This window comes from Nannospalax galili, unplaced genomic scaffold (genome assembly GCF_000622305.1).
Source record: "Nannospalax galili isolate Female #2095 unplaced genomic scaffold, S.galili_v1.0 scaffold186, whole genome shotgun sequence".
Lineage (NCBI taxonomy): Eukaryota > Metazoa > Chordata > Mammalia > Rodentia > Spalacidae > Nannospalax > Nannospalax galili.
In genome coordinates this window covers 9,661,276-9,687,885 of record NW_008358774.1, presented here as the reverse complement: position 1 = coordinate 9,687,885, position 26,610 = coordinate 9,661,276, and the positions used below count along the sequence as shown (strand labels likewise).

The 26,610-nt window shown below is 39.3% G+C and overlaps 1 protein-coding gene across 1 annotated transcript in view; it reads left to right on the top strand.

Moving 5' to 3' along the window:
* The window catches only part of Enpp3 (ectonucleotide pyrophosphatase/phosphodiesterase 3), an 81,894-nt gene that overhangs the window by 35,617 nt on the left and 19,667 nt on the right, over window positions 1–26,610 (top strand). The window contains exons 11-19 of the mRNA XM_017795325.1: window positions 5,045–5,153; window positions 6,884–7,012; window positions 7,353–7,384; window positions 10,530–10,657; window positions 16,119–16,185; window positions 18,023–18,110; window positions 22,848–23,026; window positions 24,802–24,853; window positions 26,296–26,450. Of these exons, the coding sequence (XP_017650814.1) occupies window positions 5,045–5,153; window positions 6,884–7,012; window positions 7,353–7,384; window positions 10,530–10,657; window positions 16,119–16,185; window positions 18,023–18,110; window positions 22,848–23,026; window positions 24,802–24,853; window positions 26,296–26,450 (939 nt within the window). The remainder of the gene's footprint in view (window positions 1–5,044; window positions 5,154–6,883; window positions 7,013–7,352; window positions 7,385–10,529; window positions 10,658–16,118; window positions 16,186–18,022; window positions 18,111–22,847; window positions 23,027–24,801; window positions 24,854–26,295; window positions 26,451–26,610) is intronic.

Here is a 26,610-nt window from a genome sequence, read left to right as displayed (position 1 = left end):
TACAAGCTTGCACTCCCAAGTTCCCCACAAGTGCCTCCTCATTTCTCTCAGGGGCCCCATTATCACTGGAGTGGCCACTAATATCAGTTTCTTCCTTAGCTGGATCATTCCCATACAACTTTTCCACATAAATATAGTCCTTAAAAATGCTTTCAGAAACAAAGCCATTCTTTTTCCAAGACTCCACTCAAGACTCTATTGTCTTGCACATAATGTGAAGTTATAAAAGCTCTCAGGAGTAAGATGGCATCCAGCCTTATGAAAACTCATTTAACTGCTGTACACTGGAATTCAAGCATGTTTATTCTGGCCCTATGCCTTTGATATTTACCAGAGAAGTCTGTTTTCTTCCTTCTTATTAAACAAAAATGGTCTATAATGCAAGGTGGTGCTCAGTTCTCACTACCTGTAAGCCTGTAAGCCTCTTCGGAGGTCCAGGCCCACTCTGGACTTTAGGCAGGATTTTACACTCAAGAGTGAATGAGCTGGGTGGGGTGGTACACATTTTTAATACCAGCACTCACGAGGCAGAGGCAGGCAGATCTTTGTAAGACTGAAGGTAGCCTGGTCCACATGATGAGTTCTAGGCTAGCTGGGGCTACAAGGAGACCCTTTAAAAAAAAAAAGTGAATGACTCACTAACTGACCCACTTCTCGTGTTTTTTCTCTATTTTAACATTACTCAATGCTGTTCACATTTGATAAGATTAATCTGAGAAAGAACACTATCTGCATTTATCTGCCCTCTGCCGCTGACTGCAAATTGGGTACCATTTCCGTTTTTTCCTTTTCTTTTCAGTGCTCTACATAGCACGCATATAAAATTTAAACGTGTTTATGAAAAGTGCTGCAAATGAAGTGACCCAAGGGCACAGAGATGTCTTTGAAGTCACCCTCTTCTAGTAGTGGATGGAGGAAGAATTGTGGCTCCTAGGCGGGTCTCCCCTGAGTAACAGAAACGAACAGAATTTGAAAATGGCCTGATAGAGGAAGGAACGGAGTATACCACAGATACACATGGAAGGGCCAAATGCAGAGATGGGGTCATGGCTAGATGGCTCCACAAATGGACCATATGACAATGTAAGGATAATAGCAAACCATTATTGTGAGCTACTCTGTGCTAAGAGCTATTTGAAGTGCTATGTGAATATTACCTCTCACCCATGAGCACTGGGAACCCAGAAAGAAGGCTGTAAAGAAGCCTAGAGAAGGGGGAAGACATCAAACTGTGCAGATCTCTGCAGGCTGTAAGATTGTGATGAGAAACATTGAATTATTGTCATCATTGGGAAAGTGGAATGGCCAGTTCCATTTGTATTAGAAATTGTTCTTATTGGGTAAGAGGAAGGCAGGTGAGAAGACAGAGATTAGTCTCTGCAGCGTTCCAGAATAGAGAAGATACTGACTTGATCCAGGGTGGAAGCCAACCCTCAAGGCCGGAAGAAGGTATATTTTAGGTTCAGTTAGGGGACAGATGTGGCAAGACTTGGTATGAGAAGGTGAGGATGAGACAGCAATGGTGCATTTCTGCTTTCTGTCATAACAAGCAGGTAAGGGATGGCAGCTCCACTGACATTTATAAGCCTACTTGGGGGGGCGGTGATTTGGGAGGAAATGCTCATCGTGAAATTGAGATAACTGTGATGGAAGTCTCCGGAAGCTAACTGAATTTTTATTTAAAGCTCAAAGCAGATGAAGGGCTGGGAAGTTGGTAGCATGTAGATATGCATGGAAATAGTGATATCATAAGAGGGAGTAAAGAGTGGAAATTGAAGAGGTAAAGATTCAGGTGCTTTGATCAGGAATAAACAGTTTACAGCTTCTGTTCTCTGCCATTAGCCAGTTGTGGGTTTGTGTGTTAATCACCATTTGCTGTATAAGGACAGTTCTCTGATAAGAGTTGAGGAATGCATTATCCTATGGGTATAAAAATAAGTCATTACAAATCAGTTTAATACTTTATCTCTTTAGCAGAATATTTGTATTATGATTTCTCCCTAGCCTCAGGTTTCTAGGCCTGATATCAGTGTCAGGAGTGGGCTCCATCCTATGAAGTGGACCTTAAATCCAATTAGAAAGTAATTGGTTACTCCTACAATAGTTATGCCACTATTGCACAAGCAAGCATATCTTCCAGGCCTGTTGTTTGTAGCTTGCAGGATTCACAGCTGGGTAAGAGTTATGTAAATTTTCTCTTCAGGTATCTTACATAGCACCTTTCAAACAGGCAGTAGAGATGAGGGATTGAAATCAGCACCCTGTTGACTTTTCCTTGATAATGTTTGCCCACATGGCAGAATTTCAGAGCACCGGTGAACTTCACTGTGGAGAAATGTGGAGGTACAATTTCTCTGGACAGATGTTGGGCCTTTTGGAAAGCAGATTATAGCATTACTGTGTAGAGCTTCTGGCCAGCTGGGTCTTCTTCAGCTTTGAACTCAATTTTACAGGAAGAAATTACGAATTCAAAGCACAATTGTTTACTTGGGTCTTACCAGTTAACCTGTTTACCAGAATTGATTCTACTGTTCCCAGTGTCCACTGTGAAAGTGAATGATCATAACTCTGTATAAAGCAGTATTTTCTTTCTTGCATTTTTCTTTTTTACCCCCTGGTGTTGGAAATTAGACCCAGGGCCTTGTGCACACTAGGCAAAAGAGAAGCTGAGTTTTCTAACAACCAAGCCACAGCTGTAAACATTTTACTCCTATTCAGTATCGTATCATCTCCAAAGCTACTTACTTTTTCCATGGAGTGTAACCTAAAAGACACTATTAATTGGAGGACATGGATGGGTGCATGTTTTTTTTCCCTGCAGGAGCTCTTAATGACTTAAGGTAGAAGGATACATGCATGACTGATTTCAGGGTGGGAAGGATGCATGTGTGAGTGATTTCAGGACCCTGAGACATCCTCTGATAGCAGTGTGTCAGGTGTAGACCCTGACTCTGCCTTGGGAGGGTGACTAGGATTTTGATGTTGAAAGGGACCTTATACTAAAATAACAGGTGGAAACCAGGGCAGTGACCAACAAAGCAGAGAGCAATTGCCTGAGATTGGGGGCCAGGAAATCATCTTGAGTTGGTGTTGGGTTTAGTCCTAGAGAGAGCATGGGTTCAGTTCGTTTCTTTGTCTGCTATTAACTGTGGACCCATGTGCAGGTTAAGCCTTTATGACTAGACATTTTAACAGCACAGGCCATGTCCATGAGGGCATTCTGTGAGGATTTCCTGGGACACTGCACTAGTGTCCTTAGGTCTACCTGGTTTGTGAAATTGTCTCAAAAGAAGACAAAAAGGCAATAATTGTTATAATACTTTGAGAGGTTAAACACATCTCCCTAATCCATTGCTATTCTACTTCCCTTCTCACTAAACAATACTGAAAAATTTCATCTGTGAAATTTAACTAAACTTTAGGTCAGTTCAATGTACTATATTGATAAAGTATAGAAAAAATTTAAAACTCAAAAACTTCATGCCAGCCAGGGCTTTATAGTGAGACCCTGTCTCGAAACAAACAAACAAACAAAAACCCTAAAACACAAAGACTATAAACATTTAAATAAAAATGTACTCCAACTCACTGTTCAAAGACAACCATTGTTTATATACCTCATATATTTTCTATTCGTTTCCTGTTCATTTGTGTTTACTCAGAAAGGGCAAACATACTTAAATATGTAATCAGAATTATGTAATATGTATAGATGTGTTTACAGTCTGACTTTCATTTGTTAATGTACATATGGTATCCTGAACATTTTCCAATGCTTTTGTTCTCCTTTAAAAGTTTTATGTTGGGGCTGGAGAGATGGCTCAGTGGTTAAGAGCACTGACTGCTCTTGCAGAGGACTTGGGTTCGATTCCCAGCACCCACATGGCAGCTACGAACCATCCTTAACTCCAGTTCCAGGGGAATCTGAAACCCTCTTCTGACCTCCGCAGCATTGCACGACATGGGTGCACTCACATACATGTGGGCAATACACTCTACACATAAAATAATAATAATAAATAAAATTTTTAAAAAAGTTTTGGGGCTGGAGAGATGGCTCAGCAGTTAAGAGCACTGACTGCTCTTGCAGAGGATCTGGGTTCGATTCCCAGCACCCACATGGCAGCTACGAACCATCCTTAACTCCAGTTCCAGGGGAATCCAAAGCCTCTTCTGACCTCTGCAGGCACTGCATGACATGGGTGTACTTACACATGTAGGCAATACACTCATACACATAAAATAAAAATAATAAATATTTTTAAAAAAGTTTTGTGGACTGAGAGAGTATCTCATGTTGCCTAGCACATATGTAGCTATGAGTCTGATCTCCAGAAATACACACATATACACAGATACACACATGCATACGTACGCACATAATATGTACACATATGCACACACATACACATGTGTACACATACACATGTGTGCACATACACACATACACATGTATACACATATACACTTACAATGCTTTGTAAGGGCTATAGACCATGTCTTAAAATTTGTGCATTAATTATTTTTCCTAGAATTGAAATTATAAGTCAATAATGTGCTGAGTATCTTGGGGTATGTACTTTCCCTTGTTCTCTAAATATTTGCATAGAAATAGAATCACTCGGTCATAGAATACGTTCCTTTTTAGCAATCTGATTGCCACTGTCACAGGCTCTTTCAGAATGTGTGTAACCCTTTGGCTTTCTTAGAAGAGTCTGAGACTCCAGTCTCTGCCATCAGGTATTATTATGAAAACATCTACAGTTGAATGATGTTTGTTGATGTTCAATATTGTTTCATATGTCTATTGGCCTGTAGTCAGACTTCCTTTACAGGGATTATGGTTCAATTTTTCCTTGTTGTTCATAGAAATTGAGAGAATTTTATTTTGTAAATATGATGGTATCAGTGCTGATCTCTGAGATTTGGTTTCAAAACCCAACAAGTTTAGAAAACAAAATGTGTTTAATTTTTACTTGATTAGATGATTATTTGGTTAACTGAAAGAACTTACAATGACATTCTTAACTTCAAAATTTTAAAGGTAATTAAAGCCTTGCAGTTAGTTGATGAAGCCTTTGGAATGTTGATGGAGGGTCTGAAACAAAGGAACTTACACAACTGTGTCAATCTAATCATCCTGGCTGACCATGGTATGCTCTTTTTATTCTTCAAATCATACTTTACCACTGATATATTTTATCCCCTTAAGGATCATGCACAAATAATGTCTATATTTTCTAGACATAGAAGTTATCAGAGAAGTAAAGAAAGAATCTGGTGATAGATTATGAAGAAAAGAGGACTAACGCCTCCAGTCTGACTATTTAACAGTTCTGAAAATCTACTGGCATGATTTATTTTCTGTGGAGAGATGCTAATAGTACTTAACATGAATGTGCTTGGATTGTTACTCAGTCTACAATATGCTGTTTGGCCTGAATTTTCTTTTCAGCAGTGATTCTTTTGTGGCAGTTGACTTACCAGACTCCTTGTGTTTCTCATGTGAATAAGTGTGTGTTTAATTACAATTCTTGTCCATAAAAATCGCAATAGTCTCTTTTTTCTCAGTTTGAATTTTCTTAACATGAATGTTAAAGGAAGCAAAGCCTGCTTCCTGCATATCACACCGCTTTGAACCACTCACCTGCCCCACTAATGATCTTTAAATGCCTCTTTGGTGCTGGCTCTCTACTAGATGTGGTGTTTAGAAATCCCTACATAAAGCAGGCCTATTCTACTGGAGGAGGGTGGTTGTCTTCCTGAGGGGAACATTGAGAGCTGAGTCCTACGGCTGTGAAGGAAAAGACTCAGGTGCCAGCAAGAACGGGAGGGTGCAGAGCTTTGGTTTGTATTTTAGAACATCAGGATCCTGAAAAACACTTCTGAAATGGTTCTCTGATATCTTTCTCTGCTGTTTTAAAATCACAGGAAGAACTTTAATGCACAATTCATTTAAAAGAAATTGTTAAAAATAAACATTGCATGTACTCTAAAGAGTCTACCAACAAGAAAGACATAATTAACAACTGGATGTACAGAACATGGTGCTTATAAAAATTTCATTTTTTTTGTTTGTATTTTGAGACAGGATCAGCTGGCCTGGAACTTGCTATGTAGATCAGGCTGGTCTAAGTTGTACAAAGATCCACCTGCCTCTGCTTCCTGAGTGTTAGGACTGAAGATGTTGTACCACCACACTCAACTAAGTGCTTATATAAATCCAAAAGTGTCTTTAAAAGTAAATATGTTCAGGGGCTTGTCAGATGGCTCAGCAGGTAAAAGTGCTTGATGCCAAGCTTGGTTGACCCGAGTTGAATCCCCAGGACCCACATGGTAGATGAACTTGGTGGAAGGAGAGAACCAACTGACTCTCACACCTTATCCTCTGATCTCTGCACTCTCAAGTTGTGGCACGCAAATGTGCACACACAACATACATATTAAATATGTATATTGTTTAATATATTTAAAATGTTTTAAGTAAATGCTTTCAAATTCTTAGTCTCTTAATGCACTATCTTAAAAAGTGCATATTCCTATATTGATTTAACGATGTATCTGCTTGTCTTGTGCTAAGAGCAGATATTATAAAGATTTCATTAACCCACAGAAGCCTCTTCTTGAAGTCACTAATTCATCAGCACTGGACTAATAGTTCATCATTCATGATCTATTTTCACCTCATAAATGTGATTATTCTACACTGTCACAGTTTTCAACTTCTGCATTTATGGAATAGTAATTGAGTAACTGTGTAAACTCTCAGTAAACTTGTATCTGAGATTTATAGCAAACTATTTCCTATTTGACATAATGAAAGATAGGTGTGTGTATACTCATATAATGCATACATACATTCAGTGAATTCATTTTTATACAGGAATGGACCAGATTTCTTGTGACAGGGTGGAATACATGACTGATTATTTTGCCCAAATAAACTTCTATATGTATGAAGGACCTGCCCCCCGGATCAGGGCTCACAATATACCTCAGGACTTCTTTACTTGTAAGTATGAACGCCCATATGAAGAAGTTGATTCTGAGAGCAGATGGGATGCCCAGGCTCCCTTGTGAATTTTGGGGAAGACCACAGGAGCACATGAGAAATTCCCATGTTTGAGTATGGTCAATCTAGAAAGTCTATGGTAATGCATCATATTTTGGGATCAAAAATACACTTCAGTTCTTCAATGTTACAGTGATTCTTTTATTTAAATAATTTTTCATTTAATTTTGCCAGATCATAGTTATTGAAAATAAATGTATATGTCACATTCACTGTAGTTGTTCACATTTTTTTGCAGTGATTTATGTTTAATGTGATTTATTCTTTTGTTTTGAAACAGTTAATTCTGAAGAAATTGTCAGGAACCTCAGCGTAAGTCCCCTTAGTACATCTGAGCAAATGTAATGACCTTATTTTGGGTTGAGAAATTCTTATTTATTATATATTTCTATGTTAAATTGTTTTAATTTATTACTATTATTGTTATTGTTGATGCTGCTGGTGGTGTTTCTCTCTCTCTCTCTCTCTTTCTCTCTCTCTCTCTCTACTCAGTCTAGCCTTGGACTTGGGTTGCTCTTGCTTCTACCTCTGGAGTTCTGGTATTACTGGTCTACACTGCTACATCCAGATTTTAATTTATTTTAGTTGCTTTTATCTTAGTTGTTTTCATTCTGGAATTGACATTACCACCAAATATAGGTAACAATAGCACTGATTGCAGGGTTCCATTGAAAGGGGGTGCCCCACTGGAAAGGGCTGTAGTGGGCATACAGTTGCATCATTTGCCTCAGTTTCTGTGTGACTCAATACCTAAAACAGTGAATCATAGACTCTAATAGACCTTTTTGAGGTCAGAAAAATAAACTAGTATTTTACATCCTATGTATAATTGCAACTGTTTTCAATTGGTTCCTATGTTGTGGGTTGTAAGTAAATTTGTAAACAAAATTCAGGCTAACTTAAAGCAACATTTTTCAAAGTAGGGTTCCATACTGCTGGAGAGACAAAAGAGATCTTATGTGGTAGATGTTTTTTTGTTTGGTTGCCTCAGTAGTACTGAGAATTGGACTTGGCCTTATGCTCTCTTCTACAAAGCTCATTCTTGGCCCTGTATATGGGAACCTCAGAGGTTATATTTAAAATATATTCGCAAGTCTATTTCTCTCATATGGATTTTGTGAGTTTATTATTGCTCAGAATGATGCTAAGTTGTTTGAAGTATAGCTGTTAAACCAACAGTAACAACTGGGAGGATAGAGGGTAAACGATTGAAGATAAATATAAACAGTGGTCAGGAGAATCAGGAACCTAATGCACATTCCAAGTAGAAGTGATTGTTAGCATAGGGATCCTTCATAATGGTAATTGCTCCTCTTTTCCCTTACACCTCTACAAAATGCTGACCCTAAATAAACTGATGGGCAATCTCTCTCCCTATGGGTTTGTACGTACAGCATTCATTTTGTGTGTGGGGGCGGTGAAGTCCAAAAATGTCGATATGTAGACTCTCCAAATCCACTTACTGTTTTTCTTTTGTTCCTTTACTTCATGATCAGCATGTAGCTGCAGGTCTCATCTTTAATAATCCCAGTGTGCAAAGGGGTTGAGTCATGTGGGCTATGGCATCAGGGATGGCATCAGGGATGTAGAGTAGGTCGACTAGGTCTGGGGCTACACGACATCAGAGAAATGGGCAGGATGCTATTTATGAAGTAGTCCATTATCCCTAGAAAAATGCTTCATGGGGTAGTACCAACTCAACCAGACCTGAACTGGAAACTAAATTCCACAACATCCTGGCCCAATGAGAGACAGTAGCACCAACCTCCTTCCTAGTGACCAAATGCTTACCTTAATTCTGATCTCTTTGAACCAAATTCTCAGAAGCTGTTATTTTGACTTATTTTCTGTGGATCTACTTTACACACCAGGGGAAAAAGTCTAATTAATCGAATTGCCTGTTGATCTCAGAGGCACGTGGTACTCTGGAATTCTGGGAGAAGCTGCACTCACAGCTCTTCCAGGTGCCTATCAGGAAGTCCCAGAAATATAGGCTTGAGAAGGAAGTCATGATAAACGACAGAGCAGAACAGCAAGAAGCCTGGACAAGATACCAAAATAGGCACAAACACAAACATCAAACCAAAGCCAACAAATTGGTGGAAGTGTAATGAATACGTTCGTTTGCTAATCTCTCATTACCCTTCCATTTCTTGTATTTCTTTTTGTTTTATAAGTTTTGTTTCACAGTTCATTTGTCTAATGTAAACTGGTCATAATAACACAAGCTTATTAACACCAATGACTACTATACTTTAAAATAAGGTATAGAAAATAGGGTATAGAGTTTCATTTCCTTCTATTCTATTTTTTAAATTTTTATATTGAGCTTTTTGTATGTTTCCTACAACATTCCTTTACATTCATACCTGTTCGTATGTGTTTTCCCCTCTTACCTCTTAATGAAAGGTCGTGAAAGAAAGTTTCCCTGTACTTCTTTTACTCATTTCTCTGTTTTTCTTTTGCATGAATAGATACCGATATGATTTTCATTTTTAAAGTTTTAAAATATGGGCCAGGCGTGGTGGCACACGCCTTTAGTCCCAGCACTCGGGAGGCAGAGGCAGGTGGATCTCTGTGAGTTCAAGGCCAGCCAGGTCTACATAGTGAGTTCCAGGCCAGCTGGGGCTACAGGGAGACCTTGACTCAAAAAGACCAAAAATAAAAAAAAGTTTTAAAATATGGCTTTCAAATATAGTAGCAATTATTAAAGAAACAAAATTTTATTAATTTTTGAAGAGTCCATGAATGTATTTAGTTTCAAAAGTGATTTAAGAGCTAAGGAACTGGCTATCGTAAAGATAAAATTAGTCAATTAAGAACAGAATTTTGTGCCGGGCATGGTGACACATGTCTTTAATCCCAGCATTTGGGAGGCAGAGCCAGGCAGATCTCCGTGAGTTCAAGGCCAGTCTTGTCTATGTAGTGAATTCCAGACCAGCTGGGGCTACAGGGAGACCTTGTTTCAAAAAGACACACACACACACACACACACACACACACACACACACACACACACACACGCACACACACGCAAAGGAGATTTTTTGTTACAGTTAAGCTTATTTGTAAGTTTTATGTCCATATCTTCTAATACATTATATCCTTGTCATATATAATTCCACCCAAAAGTTGGAATTGTCCATATAAATCTAGACATAATCCAATTTCTGTCAAAAAAGAGAACTTATGACGGCTTAAGATCTATACCCAAGAATACAAATTTAAGACAAACATCAAACTAATCAAAATTTAAATTTCAACTTAATGATTGTTACAATAATAAATATCATATAAATAGAGAATTTGACCATATTGACAATAGGTTTAATATCTTGTTTTATTAGCTAATCTTAAATGCACTTCATTTTAAAAAGTGCTTAAGAAATTGTCTTAAGATGATGTTTTTAAAGTTAGTTTTCATATCTCATGGGAGAAATGTTCACCTTTTTTTCAGTGCCGAAAACCTAATCAGCATTTCAAACCCTATTTGACTCCTGATTTGCCAAAACGACTACACTACGCCAACAATATCAGAATTGACAAAGTTCATCTTATGGTGGATCGACAGTGGCTGGCTTCGAGGTTTGTGTGCCGATTCATTTATTGGTACTTCCAGCAGCCATCTTTCCTCATGGGCTAATTTCACTTTACCCTGCTCTTATGCTCACATAAACTTACCTGACCATTGACATTTTCTTGGCCTTTCTGTGCTACCTAGCTCTTCCTCCTTTGACCTTTTGTCAGATGACTTCTCTTAGCACCCTAATCTTCACAACACAGATCAGAATGAGGAAGACGGTTGAGACCGTTTCAACCAGTGCTTTGAAAACATGAGTAATATCACTTTTTTTAACAGAAAAATTCATTTTTAATACAATTGACACTAAGATGCACACGCGTTTCTAATCTCTATGTATCTGATTATTACTAGTCACAGTCAGTTACTTTCTGAGCTCCTTGGCATCTGAGAATGGATATACAGTCATCACTTTCCTATCCTGACTTGCTGTCCACTAAGGTAGCAGATATAGTAAGGTGAGAACAGTTGTCACTGTCCAGGTTGGGAGTGAGTGGCTGACTGGTCAGTTGGCTCTGGAAACCCCTGTCATCTTCCTGGCTTCCATAAAATAGTCTTTTGATGGCTGCAAAGCAAAGCTTTCTATACCTCTTCTAGTTATAATTCGTGTTGATCACTGAGCATTTGCATAAATTCTTTTAGAGGAAGAAATAAATGAAAACCCTCTTGAATCTCTCTGTCCTCAATAACCAGTGGCTTCCATTTCTGACAAATGCTTGCTCTCTGTTGCCAGGTATTTAGAACATAGACACAGTTCCTCTTCTAGGACATTCCTATTCATGGAAGAGTGATAATAAGCTAGGAAACAAATGCATGTCCATTTTCTTGTAGCTGAACAAATTATTCTGATTTTGTATTTAATTTCAGTATTTCTTTCCTCATGCATAAATATACAAACAGAATCAGTTCTGTTCTGTATTTTCTAGCCTAATGGGTGTGAGTGTAACAACACAGGCAGGGGAAGGGCACAATGATAGTGGGAATACAGCGGTTAAAATAAATGCTTGACAAAGAAAGAGAAGATGAAAAAAGACAAGGAAGTTGGTCCCAATCTCAAAAAAAGGCTGGGGGACTTGACTAAATTTACTCTACAAAAAATAACGTGGAAATACACAGCCAAAATGTATGCAGTTTCTCACTGTGCGACTAGATGGCACTAGCCTCTAATGTAGTTCCTCACTGTGTCACTAAGTGGCACTAATCTCTATTCTTGGGATCAGAGTTTCTTCGTCTTCAGTTCTTTACATCCTGCCCAGCCCAGGATCACATTCTCTAAAAGTATTTCCCTAAAATAAGTGAACAAAATAAAACTTTAGTATTAAGCACACAATTTTGTTAGTAATTTACATATATGTCTAAATGGAGGTATAGTTTCCATGTATTTACTGTTTAGGGTATGAGATCAAAGAGCTTAGGAGAGGGAATGGAGAAAGAGATGGCTCAGTGATTAAGAGCACTGATTACTCTTGCAGAGGACCCAGATTCAATTCCCAGCACCCCGAGACTGCTAACAACTGTCGTAACTACAGTTCCAGGGGATTAGACGGCCTCTTCTGACCTCTGCGGGCACTGCATGACATGGGTGCACTTACATACATGCAGGCAAAACACTCATACACATAAAATAAAAATAAAATTTAAAACAGAAATTAAGAGGCCATTGGTACAGAATGAGAGTCATAGAAGGAGGGCCATCATGCCAATGCCCAGCTCTAAACAATGGTGTTAGAAAATTTATTTATTTATTTTTATTTTATGTGTATTGTATGTGAGTGTTATGCCTGCATGTATGTATGTGTACCCATGTTGTGAAATGCCTGCAGAGGTCAGAAGAGGACATTGGATCTCCGGGAACTAGAGTTATGGACACTTGTTAGCCACCATATGGATGCTGAGAATTGAACCCAGTTCTTCTGCAAGAGCAGCCAGTGCTCTTAACGGCTGAGTCATCTCTCCAGCCCAAACCATGGGCTTTGCATCCTTTCAGCAACTAGCAACAATGCCTAAGTGGCATCAGCCTGAGGGCAGGACCCAGCTTCTCATCTAGCTACTTGGTGGAAACTCAGAAAAATTAATATTTTAGGGCTTCACTTTTCCCACCCATAACACAAGATGATCTTTGTTTTATTATTCTCTTGCTAGTAACCAACAAGGTACACTGCCTTATGTCACAAATACCGAATGCAGCCTTAATAAGAACAACTGAGAATTAGTCCGATCAAATCCTATGCTCATTTGATGTCCAACTCTGAAAACACGACTCCCAGACTACCTATTAAATGCCAACCTTAATAATAGTAAGCGTTATTTGGTAAATAGATGATTCCCTTTGCACAAGTATAATGAATTTCAGGAACTATATCTATATCTCTTGCCTATGGTGTGTTAAATTAATAATAATTTGAGGAAACTCAATTATTTGGAACCGTAGTTGAAGAATTGTTACAGTGTCTTTTTAGAGAACACGAATGATTGCTTTTTATGTTTGAACAGCAACTGTCAAGTACAAGTGCACCCCAGCTACCTCTAAAAGAAAAACAACAACAAAAAAGCAAAAACAAACCAAAAAACAACCATAGTTCTACCTAAAGGTCTTCCCGCTGGGGAGAGGAAGACAAACAGGCAAAATCAGAATGACAACCACTGTGTTAGAAACACACGGTTCAAGGTTGCAAAAATGGTGGGACACCTAGGTGTGAATGTCAGCAACATCAGAGAAGGCATCCTGGTGGCACGGCTCCTGACCTGAGTTTGGAAGGCGCAGGATGGGATCAGCTAAATGTTGCTATCCATAAGCTCTACCCCATGCAGTCTGTGCACAGTATAAGGAACCCCACATGCCATGAAAGTGAGCAAGAGTGGAAATCAAAGCCTTGCTTAGCATACCAAACCCTGCTGGTGGCTGGTGGCTATGTGCACAGGAGGAAACTGACCCACTCTTTTTGGTAGGTGTCATCTACTTGTCAAGCCCTGTGAACTGCAAGGGGGGCTTCTTTCTCCAGATCTTCCCAGAGCAGATAGAGACTTAAAAAAACCCAGTTGCAACTGTGGGACAAGAAAGAATAGAGAAAATGAGGTAGGTTCCCAGGAGAACTAGGTCTCAGCAATCACTAGTGGTGTCCCTATTGCTGCAAACCATGAATGACTTCTGTATCATGGCTAAGGGATATGACAGATCTTGAAGAAAGTAGGGGTCATTGGTAGGTATCAGGTAGTTTGAGGTGAATACAGTAAAATTTACATTTTACAGAGTTTATTCAGTTCTATGGAGTGGGATGGTCTAGGGAGTTGTGACAGGTTGGAGTCTTAGGTAGTGATCCATTGCTCAGCATTATGACAGCCTCAAAAGAGGCTACAGAGCCAAGGATGGTGACATTAGCACATGGCCAGTATGACACTATGGCTAATTTATGACCCAGGTTTTCCAGGATAGTCCTGTTTCTTCATATAATTGTACTCACTAGAACACACGTTTCTGTTTCCATCAGTGCTTAGGAAGTGTTTTTCAAACACTAGAGATGTGTGCATCATGTGGAAAGATTCTAAAGTTCTGAAAACAGTATGGTCAACTATGGAATTTGGGTTAAATGTGATGAGAATGTAGCCTGGGGTGATGGCAGAGAAGAGGGAAGGAAAGGACCAACAGGAAGGAGATAAGAGAGGCAGGACTTACCACTTGCTTGGGTACCAGCAGAGAAGTCTTGTTCCGCTTATTACCCAGCTATGGTGGAGACACTTAGATTTGATCTCAGCTGTATTAATTAGGAAGGAAAAAGATAATAGAGAAATTGTTCATCCAATACTTGGAAGTCAAGATAAGTTATCGCAGATCAAATCAGCTCATCTTTTCCAAATGTCAGCTCTCAATTTTCCATATGTAATTTCCACAGTCAGAAACGGTTGGAAGACAGGGATATGAGCAATTCGAGGAATAGATCTCTAAGTTTTCACTGGAATACAGAAAAAATAGAGCTTCTCCAAAAATACTTAGTTTTTCTTTATGAATGAAAGTTTGCATAGTTATGATTTTTTAAATTCAACTAGGCTAGGAGATGGAAACACAAAAAATTAGATTTTTATGAAAGCAAAAAGATATATACATACATATACATAAAGATATATGCATATATATATGTAGGACCAATTTTAGAAAATTTTGCTAGTCTTGTTTCAAAAGACCTTTTTATTTCTTTCATCAATAAACATTCTAGCTTTCAACATAGAGCATGAAACTTAATTATTTCCAATCAAACAATTCCAGTACCTAAGGACACAAAATATTTGTGCAATAAGAATAAAAATATTTTTTAAATTCAACCTTTACCTTATACCACCAATTTTATTTGGAATTAACTAAGATAAGGACATGAACTCATACCTCAAGGGTAATCAGATTTATATATCTTACAAAGTCTTATTCCTCTTGCACTCACGTCTGGTTTCTTAGATTTATTTACTTTCCTCTCTGATGATGGATTGAATCAAGTGTATGCTAGTCAAGGTTATGGTTTATTTTCTGTCTAAGCTAAGTGACAATTAGTTGTAAATTTTCAAATGTCATTTTTAAGTCATTAAATTGCTGTTCTGTGTCAGTTGAGTCTTCAGTGTTAACACAGCACTATCCCCACCCCAAACCCAAATGAGTGTGTGTGTGTGTGTGTGTGTGTGTGTGTGTGTGTGTGTGTCTAGGAGGTACAGGGAGAGGAAGCAGATGAGAGAAACCTTTCAAGATACCCTTTGGAAATGAAAATTTCCCCAAATTTGAATCAGCATAACAATGCTGTTTTAAGAAAATCTAAGTTCATTTATCACTGTTTTTGTCTGACTAACTGCATAAGACTGATAACACTAATTTCAAAGCTTAAAAAATGGAAAAGGCAAAGACAAATTACTTAAATTTGAAGAGTTACTTAAGTTACTTAAGTAACAGAGTAATAAGTTAAGGAAGAAATTTCCATAAATTAAAATGAACCTTGAATTTACAGAATATATAATCTTCTTTTTGCCAGGTTACAAGTAATCCCTGTGTTCTTCGTTCATGGTTCATATTATCTCCCTAGACATCTCCATTGCAAAACAGGAATCAGTGTTTCTCCAAGGGCCAAAACTTTATTCCTAAATCACTGAAATTCTTAATCATATAATTAATATGAGGTGAAATCTTTTAAAAAGTTTATTACAGGTCATCCAACCAGCCACAAAGGTGAAATCTTCTTAATCTGCACCTATTATTACTGCTTCTTTGTCAATGTCTTGGAGTCAACAATTTTTAAATTCTCTTTAAGTTAGAATTCTCATACTTTCTGTCCTACCATTCTGTTTGTCTACAATCATGAGTCTGAAAATAACATATTCATATTGTTGTTGTAAGAAAAGCATGAAAACAGAAGCTACCTAAAGCTCGATTTACAATAATATCTCATATCAGTACATTGATTAGTATATACTAATATTATTTCTTCACAGGAGTTACTCAAGTTCATCCTGTGAAGGAGGCACGCATGGTTATGACAATGAATTTAAGAGCATGGAGGTAAACATATTGCTATTTTAAAAATAGAAACAAATCAACAGTGTGATGAACAACATCTAAGGTTCTTGAAAACAACTGTGAACAAACAGATAAAGCCCTCTGTGTCCCCAGGAAGCTTCATTCCAAGGGGGGGGGGGGCGTACAGACAGAGCCCAGTAAAGGAATACATGATGTGGAACGTTAGGTGGAGCGCTGTGGTATAAAGAGAAAAAGGTGAAACAGAGTATGGGGGCAGCTGGGAGTGTTGGGGGCACTATGGGGTGGTGTGCACTTTAAATAGTAAGGAAGAGTAGGAGTCCCTGAGGTGACATCAGAACAGAGACTTGAAGGTGAAACAGCTAGTTTCTCAGATATTAAGGGTACAGTGAGGGGCCGAGGCAGAAGAAACTTGGACCGTGCTGGGGACAAAAGGGCCGTTGAGGGACTGGAGCAATGTTGTACTGTGGCAGCTGATTCAGGAGGAAGGAGCAAGAGGACAGCTGGACAAGTCAGTTTGAAGTATTTCTTAAATGTGCAAGGAGAGACATTGAATAGGCAGTTGAGGAGTCTATTGTGGACATAAAAACTCGAGTCTTAGATCTAGAAACTGTTTAAAACATAGAGGACTAGGTGTAGTCCTCAGGAACTGAGTATGGATAGAGGAGAAGAGCAGGAACGACTGAATGTGGGGTACCTGTACTTGAAGAATCGGGAAGGAAAAAGCTAGAAGCTTTTTTAGGAGAGACCTCGAAGTAGAGTTAAAGTGAGGAGGAAAACCAGGAGTGTGCAGAGCCCCGGAAGCCCAGGGAGGCAGTACCTAGAGGAAGTAGGAATAGAACGAAGTGGACACTGCTTCGTGGGCAAAGCTTTATCATTTCTGCAGCTTAACTCTCTTACCTAGTTCCATTAGTCTCTCTCTCTCTCTCTCTCTCTCTCTCTCTCTCTCTCTCTCTCTCTCTCTCCCTCTCTCTTTCTCTCACCTTTATAAACCTCTCTCTCTCTCTCTCTCTCTCTCTCTCTCTCTCTCTCTCTCCTTTCCAAATAGAAAAGAAAACATGTTAAGCCCTTTATGAACACACTGTCTTTTAACATGGTCATGGTGAGTTATATCTCTGTAAACACTTGGAAGATCCCTAGAAACAGCTTTTCTGTTAATATGGGGTTATGTGATAACTATGACTGTGCAAAATACCTGTGCCTCAAACTCTTCACTGGTCATCTTGGAGAAAAACACACATACCTCCATTAGCCAACACGGACTGCTGACCAATGCTTGCTACTTGAGTTGCTTACATTTTCAAATAATTAGATCTGTTAAAATACTATAGAGTTAGAATGAATTAATTAAACGTGAATCAAAATATTTAGGTCTCTTTATCCCATAAGTAAATGAAGAGGTGCCAGAGAGGTGAAGAGGTTAGGAATCTGAGCAAAACATTAATTCTCAGAGCATCAGCATTTTGCATCATATGTTACTGTCTTTGAGCAATGATGTGAAAGAAATATGAAAAGCATGCATGGTATAGCATGATGGATTTCTAGTGTGTATCCTCCAGACATCTTGGTATTATGCTAATATAGCTTGCCCACGGTCCGTTGTTTCATCCTACTCTGTTGAATTGTCAGGTGCTGGGAAAACAGGTAGAGAGAAAAGCAAGCACACCATGGATCGCAGTTGAGTGGGATTGGTGCAGATCACAGATGGCTAAGATTTTAGAAAACGTTTTTGATTCCCCAAAGAAATTCTTACAAAGGTCTAACGTTCAAATGAGAGTCACCAAGGAAGGAGATGTATGTCTCTTCCTACACTTTTTGAATTTATATTTCATCTACTAATGATGTGACTATTACTATGTAGGCTATCTTTTTGGCACATGGACCCAGTTTTAAAGAGAAGACTGAAATTGAATCATTTGAAAATATTGAAGTCTATAATCTACTGTGTGGTAAGTATATTTAACTTAATGGGCCAGTAAAGGTACATAGTTTGCCATGTATTTATAATCTGAAATTGGGAATAAATGGAAAGCCAGGTGTTGTATATTCAGAAGACAAAAAGCTCAGAAAAGGTAAGGAAAATTACCATTATTCAGACTTTTCAGTTATGTCAGTGAGATATTTTGTTCCTCAGCAATGATAAATTTGTATCTTAAAAAACCATGATTTTTTTATTACTTGGTTATTATATAAAATTTAGAAAAATAAAATATCACTTTCAGTTTTTTAGAGGATAGACACAACTAGGGCAGGACTTAGTCAGAATGAAGACTTCAGTTCAGATCTCCAGCACCCTTGTAAAAGCCTATAACCCTGCTGCTGATGGTGCAGAGTTGGGCAGATCCCTGGTGCTTGCTGGCCAGCTTGTTTAACCAATCAGTGAGTGCCCATCTCAAAAAGTAAGGTGGAGAGAGACTGAGGACAAGGTCAGCCTGATGTTGACCTCTGGCCTCCACATGTACACAGGTACATGAAGACCCTTACACACATATGTGCGCACGCATGCGTGCGCACGCGCACACACACACACACACACACACACACATTTAAAACCCTAATGTTTTCTTATAAGTACAAAGAAAAGTCTTTAAGTGTAAGAAGGTGACAAAAAGTTCTCTTTGGAACTGAATCTACCTCTCTGCCTACATGCTTGCCTTAGTCCATTAACAGATTATTTACTTAGTCAGTTCAAGGAGAATGCTGTGATTTCACTATCAGTTTGACTTAAACAGTTTCAGAGTTGTTTCTCTTAATCTTGTTACTGGTTTATTATAATTGAATGTCACTGAAGAGAACAGAAAGTCCCATTTAAAAACAGCATGGGGCTGATGAGATGGCTCAGCAGGTGGAGGTGTTTGCTGCCAAGCCTGACAACCTAGGCTGGATCCTGGAACATACATAGGGGAAGGAGAGAACCAACTCCCACAAGCTATCCTCTGACTTCCACACTCACATATTGCAGCACACATGCATGCATACACACACGCACACACACACACACACACACACACACACACACACTAAATAGACATTGGTCAGTTGTGGGTTTCTGTGTTAATCACCATCTGCTACATAAGAAAACTTCTCTGGTGAACACTGAAAATGAATTAATCTATAGGTATAGCAATAAGTCATTAGGAGTCAGTTTGTTACTTAGTAGAAAACTCCCAAATGTCCTATGACCTGTCTAGCCTCAGGTTCCTAATCCTGATATCAATGTCAAGTTTGAGTTTCATTTTATGAAGCAGACCTTAAATCCAAGTAGAGAATGGTTGGTTACTCCCATAATATTTGTGCCAATATTGCACCAGTGGACATATCTTCCCAGGCCAGTTGTTGTAGCTTGCAGGATTCACAGCTAGGTAAGGTTGATGATTAATGTTCTCTTCAGGTGACATGCATAGCACCTCCCAGAACTATGAACACCAGTCAGTAGAGATGAGGCTCTGAAGTCAGCACCAGCTTGATTTCAAGGAGAAGTTCTTAAAGTGCTGTCTTCTGGCAGCTTTGATTTCCCTCAGTGAGGAGCAGCGGCAGACTACAGCAACAGCATATGATGCCCTCTAATGCTGCAGTCTTCAAGTAGGCCTTGGGTAATCAGGCACCTTGGCCCTTGGCAGCAGTTAGTGCTACAGGGGGCTGATACTCTTGGGATCTGAAGACTTGAGCTCTCTGGTGGTACTCTTCTCTGGCTCCTTTTATCTATCTATCTATCTATCTATCTATCTCTATCATTTATCTATCTATCTATCATCTATCTATCAATCATCTATCTGTTTATCTATCATCTATCTATCATCTATTTATCCTCTGTATATCATCTATCTATCTATATTTGTAAAATGAGAAGCTTATTTAGTAATCCAAAAGAAGTAATGGCTTTAATAAGCACTGCTCCTCTGCTTCCTTCCTTCCTTCCTTCCTTCCTTCCTTCCTTCCTTCCTTCCTTGAGAATGGGTGTCACTGTGTAGCCTTAGGTGGCCTGGAGCAGAGATCTGCCTCCCTCTGCCTCCTGAGTGCTGGGATTAAGCACCAGCCCATTTATCCTTCTTTAGTCTTGGCTTTTTTTCTCTCTCTACTTCCGCTGCCTTCTTTTTTCTACCTTTTCTGCTTCCACAGCTTGGCTGTGGGCACTACTGACAGTGTCTGCCTCTATCAAGACTGAAGCATCTAGTGAGGCCACTGGGAAGGCTGGAGTACTGGCAGGGGATGGGGGGATTGTCACTGTCACTGTCACTTCAGCTAGTCAACTGTCAAGTGATCTCCCTGCCTTGGGGCTTTCAGAGCTTGGTCTGTGGAACACTCAGTGATCCTGCTGTTTCTTTTTAACTGCTCTCAGTGCAGCCTTTGATACTGAAGATAGGCAAGAAATGACTACCCACCTAAGATCCTTTTACTGGGTCTGATGCTGCAACACCAGGAAGGCATCCCAGCCTGCTCAGAGTGACCTCAAGCAGCTTGTTTATGTAGCCCAAGAAGGAGTGTTCGGAGCCATCATAGTCATTTGTCTGGGTCGATCACACCTTTGTCTCATAGCACCAGTGACAATCAGTTAGGCTTGTGTTTTCGATCAATCATAGTCCTAATTACAGCAATATCCCTGTGAGAACACCAGGGGAAGTGCTTCTTCCCTGACCACAGAGAAAATGACTGCAAGATCAGTTAGAGTTTATTGGAGGGCCATGGTATAGTCTGAGAAGAACTGTTAGAACCAGCCCTCGCTGAGGCTCTGCCTTCAGGAGCTGAGGAAATCAGCCACTGCAGCCCCTTTGAGTAGTGTTTGAAGACTTGTGTGGACAGTTCAGGTGACTGATGCTGTCAAGAGGGTAATTGTCCTGAGGACTTAGACTGAGGGTAGTCCTGATGACTGTTAGACTGAGTCCCTTTGCTCAAGGCAGCCAGGACAGCAGCAGAGAGGGAGTCAAACTGCCCAGACCTCATGTCTTTGCCTATTTACAGGGAATGAACTGTAAGAATGCTTGCAAATAAAGATTTAAAGACGTTATTATTAACACTAGTAGTGATTTTTAGTAGATTAACTGCTTTAACATCTTCCCTGTGCACCAGGAAAGGTGGGTCCCCTTTATTTGCCTCACTGAAGCTAGTTACCTAGACCTGAGGAAGAACCTCTCTTCAGGAAAAGGACTAGGTGGGGAGAGCAAGGTACAGTTCAAATAACCCCCTGGTATAATTGGGAGCTACTGAAAAGGCTGTTTGTAAAATACTTGATATGCTTTGTTTTGTGGGGAAAATTAGAACAAGTTCTCTAAATAACAAAATTTACCAGTTTAAAAATTATACTTGTGTGTTTGTGTGTGTGTGTGTGCATGTGTGCACATGCACACAAGAGTGTGCCACAGTGCAAGTATGGAGGTCAGAGGACAACTTGTTTGTCAGGTCTCTCCTACCACATGGGTCCTAGGGATCAAACTCAGGTCTCAGCCTTGGCAGTAAATATCTTTTTTTTTTTTTTTCCTTTGGTCTTTTTGAGAAAGGGTCTCCCTGTAGCCCCAGCTGTCCTGGAAGTCACTATGTAGACCAGGCTGGCCTTGAACTCACAGAGATCCGCCTGCCTCTGCCTCCCAAGTGCTGGGATTAAAGACGTGCACCACCACGCCCGGAGGCAGTAAAATATCTTTATCCACTGGGCCATCTCACCATCCCCTAGTTTAGTTTCTAAAAAGTATCCATTCTTAGAGAATTTTCATGTAATTAGGTAAATAGGCTGTAAGTAAGATTTTCAATAGTTTAACTTCAAAACATTTATTTGTATGAAGAGTATAGTTTTTCATGCTAGTGAAACCCAGGGTATACCTAAGTGGCAAAGATCACTGAAACAAAGAAATTTTTCTCTGGAGGAACAGAAGTTCATGGACATTTATGTTAGGGTCCGTGACTCGATGGGTCCCCTCCAGGTAACAAACACACGGGATGGAGATGTAAAAATCAAGCAGAGTCTTTACTTTTCCAGCTTGCTGGGGCCAACTGGCTTCCCAAGACACGCAGGTCTGGTCAGAACTATCGACCCCCATTCAGTTTCAGGTACAGATTATATAGGCCCACACAGTCATTACACAAAAAGCATTCCTCAGCAGACACTTTAATCAATCATCTTCTAAAAGCTATAGTTTCGGTTAAACATCTTTTCCAGGAAGGGTAGATCTGGTGTAAGCCTGGCGCAACCTCCCTCTTTTGTTCCTTATCGGTTATCTGGTGTGTGCAAACAGGCCTACAGGACACATTGTAAATCAACTGAGTCAGGGGTCCAGGGTCCAGGAAGGAGGTTTACAGCACTTCAATTCTTAACATTTCAACTAGGTTAATCATCCATGTGTGGTAGATACAATCAGGCAGAACAGGCAAGCTAGCAAGTAAATCTAAATCAACGTTTTAAACAGAGTTTTCTATCAAAATGCAGAGTTCTTACAGCATTCATCAAGGTATTTTATTTTTTTGTCCCCAACAATTTACATGTGAAGACTTCTGATTCAGACAGGTAAGAGGCTGGAGACTTCAGGAGATGGCAGTCAATAAACTGCAGTCAAAAAGGCAGATACAATGTGTGATGTACTACATCAGAGCTTATGAAAGGCAGGGAGTGTAGGAGTTTATTTGTCCCCCACCTCCCACAGAGGAGTGGTTGCCTTCCAATTCTAAGATACTTTGAACTTTTTTTAAAAAAATAGATCTTCTACACATTCAACCAGCACCAAACAACGGTACACATGGTAGTCTGAACCATCTTCTGAAGGTGCCTTTTTATGAGCCGTCTCACCCAGGGGAATTATCGATGTCGTCTGGTTGTGGCTTTACAGCTCCACTGCCTGTGGACACCCTAAGCTGCTCATGTTCTGAGCTACAAAATGTAAGTAACAACTTCATGCATTTACAAGAATGAAAAGGGGCCATCAGGTTTGTTTTTTGGCTATGGCTATTTACTAAATAAATATATGTGGTTTCTCTGAACTTCATTTAGAAGTGAGAGATTATTACATACATTATAAGATTAAGTATGTGAGTATGCTTTGTAAACTGGAGAGGACTATTTAGAAAGAAATTGTCAATTCTATTGTGAGCTGATTTTCCTTAACCATTTAAAATAGTGATTTTGGCACTCTTTGATTTCTCTTATAAGCCATTCTCACAGTTTAAGAACCAAATGATCACACTCAGATATTTAGAGTAGAGGGAATAGGGATTGTTATTGGGCTTTAGATACAGTACAGCATGTGCTATCAGGTATTTCTATGGATAGCAGTGAAGAACCTATCAGGAGTCATTGAATGCTGGAAGACCAACAGTATACACCAAGAAAGTCTTTTTAATAGATCCAGCACTGTACTGAGTTCAGATTCCAGGAGACCCACAATAAGGTAAACTTCCAATGCTTAGGAGGGGGCCTAAGGACAGGGAATCAGAAGAGGAGCTTGAAATACAAGGACCAAGCCTATCTGTAAGAATCAAGGCTCTTGGGTAGAGTTGGAATTTCAGAATGAAATTGGAGCCCAGTTATCAGGAGTTCATCAAGCTCAAATGAATGTCAAGTTTATTTGTTGCCAAGTTCAAAATGTAGTTCTAGAGGCAAATAAACAGCTGCCAGAATAGGTAAGGATTGTTCCTCATTGTTATGGGTTAGGGAAGACTTTAAGGAATAGAAATTCAGTAAGACTTCTCAATAATGCTAAGTCCATTGCAAAGACTGGAGTTGAGGTCTTGGGTTTTTAGCTATATACTTCCAGATAACGTCCATGGGAGGTTTTCTGCCTTGTGGTCTAGGTAACTTCAATAGAACTGCCATGAGAGTCAATAATGACATAAAGTGGGTAATTTGTTCTATATTTTAGAGATAAAGGAGCCCCAGAGAAGTTAGATAAATTGTCCACGGTTGTACAAACCTAGTTTGACTGCAAACCCAGAGTTCCTTTCTATAAAGAATACCTCTTGTTATTCAAAGTGCGGCCCCAGGGCCAGCTTATGCATCTTTTCCAAGTTGGAAGACAAGCAGAATCTCAGGCCCTCCCCCAGGTTTACTGAATCAGAACCTAATTTTGATACATCCTTAAGGAACTTAGATCCATATCAAACGTGAAAGGCTTTGGAATGCAGTTATCCCAACTTGATTTAATTTTTTGATTTGTTTATTTTTATTTTATGTTTATGGGCATTTTGCCAGCATGTATGGAAGTGTACCTGTGTTGTGCAATGTCCACAGAGGCCAGACAAGGATACTGGATCCTCTGAAACTGGAGTTATGGATGGTTTTTAGTTGCCATGTGGTGCTGGGAACAGAACCCAGGTTCTCTGCAAGAGCAGCCGGTTCTCTTAACCGCTGAGTATTCCCCAACTTAATTGTTGATTCTATCTGTGGTCAGAATGCTCTGCCCTGTTAACAATATCTTTGCAAACTTCTGCGTGTGCATGGACACACACGCAGACACCCCCCACACACACACACACGCAGATGTGTAGAACAGGGGCAACTCTGTGTTTCTGAGTGGTGACAGATTTGGGATTTAGACTGGTGTTTTGTTCAGTAGTAAAACACTTCATGTTATTGTTGCAGAAATAATCTTGATCACTCTTTAAAACATGTTATCACTGAGACTTACTTCCTCCTTTCCCTGTCTCATTATTTTGCAGAATAGTCAAGTGGAGCATGTAAACCAAAATCTAAATCTCACCCAAGAAGACAGTAAGTCAGTAGAAACCATGTTAAGTATTTGATGCTTAGTGCTAACAAAATGCAACATTTCCCTTTGGGGATATTTCAAACTAAGCTCACAAAGTCTTTTGAATGTAGATTTTTATGACCAATATACAAGAGGAAAAAGCAAACAAACTTAGAGCTCTAATAACAGAATGGCTAACTTGCTAAATTCTTAAAAATGGTTGTACCTCATCTACAGTCTCCTATTCCCTTTATAAGATGTGAACAAATTAAGATGTCAGGGTTAAACTCGACTGTGCAGCTTCCTCCCTATGTAACTTGAAGCAAATCACTTTATCTTCCTGTGCCTCAGTCTCCTCATCTACAGTGGTTGCACCCACCTCATGTAGTTGTAAAAATGAAAAGAGTCCAGGGAGAGAATTTGCAACACTGTTTCCCTGCATCAGTGTTACTATTCTTCATTAAAGTCAATGTGCCTCTGTTTCATTGTTACAAAACAGGGATACAGTCATCCTTATTATCTGTAGAAGACTGTTCCTGGATCCCTTTAGATGCTCCAGATGTGAGGATGCTCAAGTCCCTTATGTAAAATAGTGTAGTATTTGCATATAACCTCTGCATATCCTGCTATAAACTTTAAATTGTTTATAATATCCCATACAATATAAACTCTGTGAATAGCTGTTGTATATTGTTTAGGGGTGAATGATAAGAAATTCCTCATTCTAGCCTTACATAGCAGAATGGGCAAAGAATCTCTCTGGGACTCTGGATACTCACTTATAAGGGCACAGATTCCATTCATGAGGGCTTTGCTTCATGACCTAAAATATCCCCCAAAGGCTCCAAAAACCATCATCATCTTGGGGGAAAGGATTTCAGTGTGACTTGAGAGGGAATAAACATTCAGACTATAATAAATATATTTTTAAAAATTATGTTTATTAGTATATTGCCTGATTGTGTGTAAGTACATCCATGTTGTGTAATGCCTATGGAGATCAGAAGAAAGCATCAAATCCCCTGGAAACTGGAGTTATGGATGGTTGTTAGCTGCAATGTGGGTGCTAAGAATTGAACCTGGGTCCCAATAATAGATATATTTTTTATAAAACGCCAACATTTTTTCTATGACAATTATTAAAGTGGATCATCTTTCTAGTAAAATATGCACTTTCACTTTCAAGGGTTTTTTTTCTCTTCATATATGTCTTGAGAGTTCCTAAAGATAAGGAGCTGAGGAGAGCAGGCTTCAGATCTTGGCTCTTGGCAGGCCCAGTTACTTATCTAAACCTTACTTTTGCAAAGCGTGTAATGAGACAAAAACACGTATCTCATAGAGTTGTTGTAGGACTCAAAATATTTGTAAAATATTTATCTAAATACTTAACATAATATACAGACAGTGGAAGTTGTATGCATAGAAACATTTTCTAATTTCACAAATACGTTTATTTTTATTTTAGTCACAGCAACAGTGAAAGTAAACTTGCCATTTGGGAGGCCCAGGGTTTTGCAGAAGAACAAGGACCACTGTCTGCTTTACCATAGGGAATATATCAGCGGGTACGGAAAAGCCATGAAGATGCCCATGTGGAGCTCATACACTGTCCCCAAGCCGGTAAGCTTCTGGGCCCATTGATCAATGCACAGAGGGAAAAATTTCTATTCTTACTATTGTAAAAGTTGAATTCTGTTTCACAGAAGAGGTCATAAAAGGAATTCACTTCCCTGTAGCTTACAAGAAAATGCTGCAGTTATGATGTAAAAGTCTCTATAGG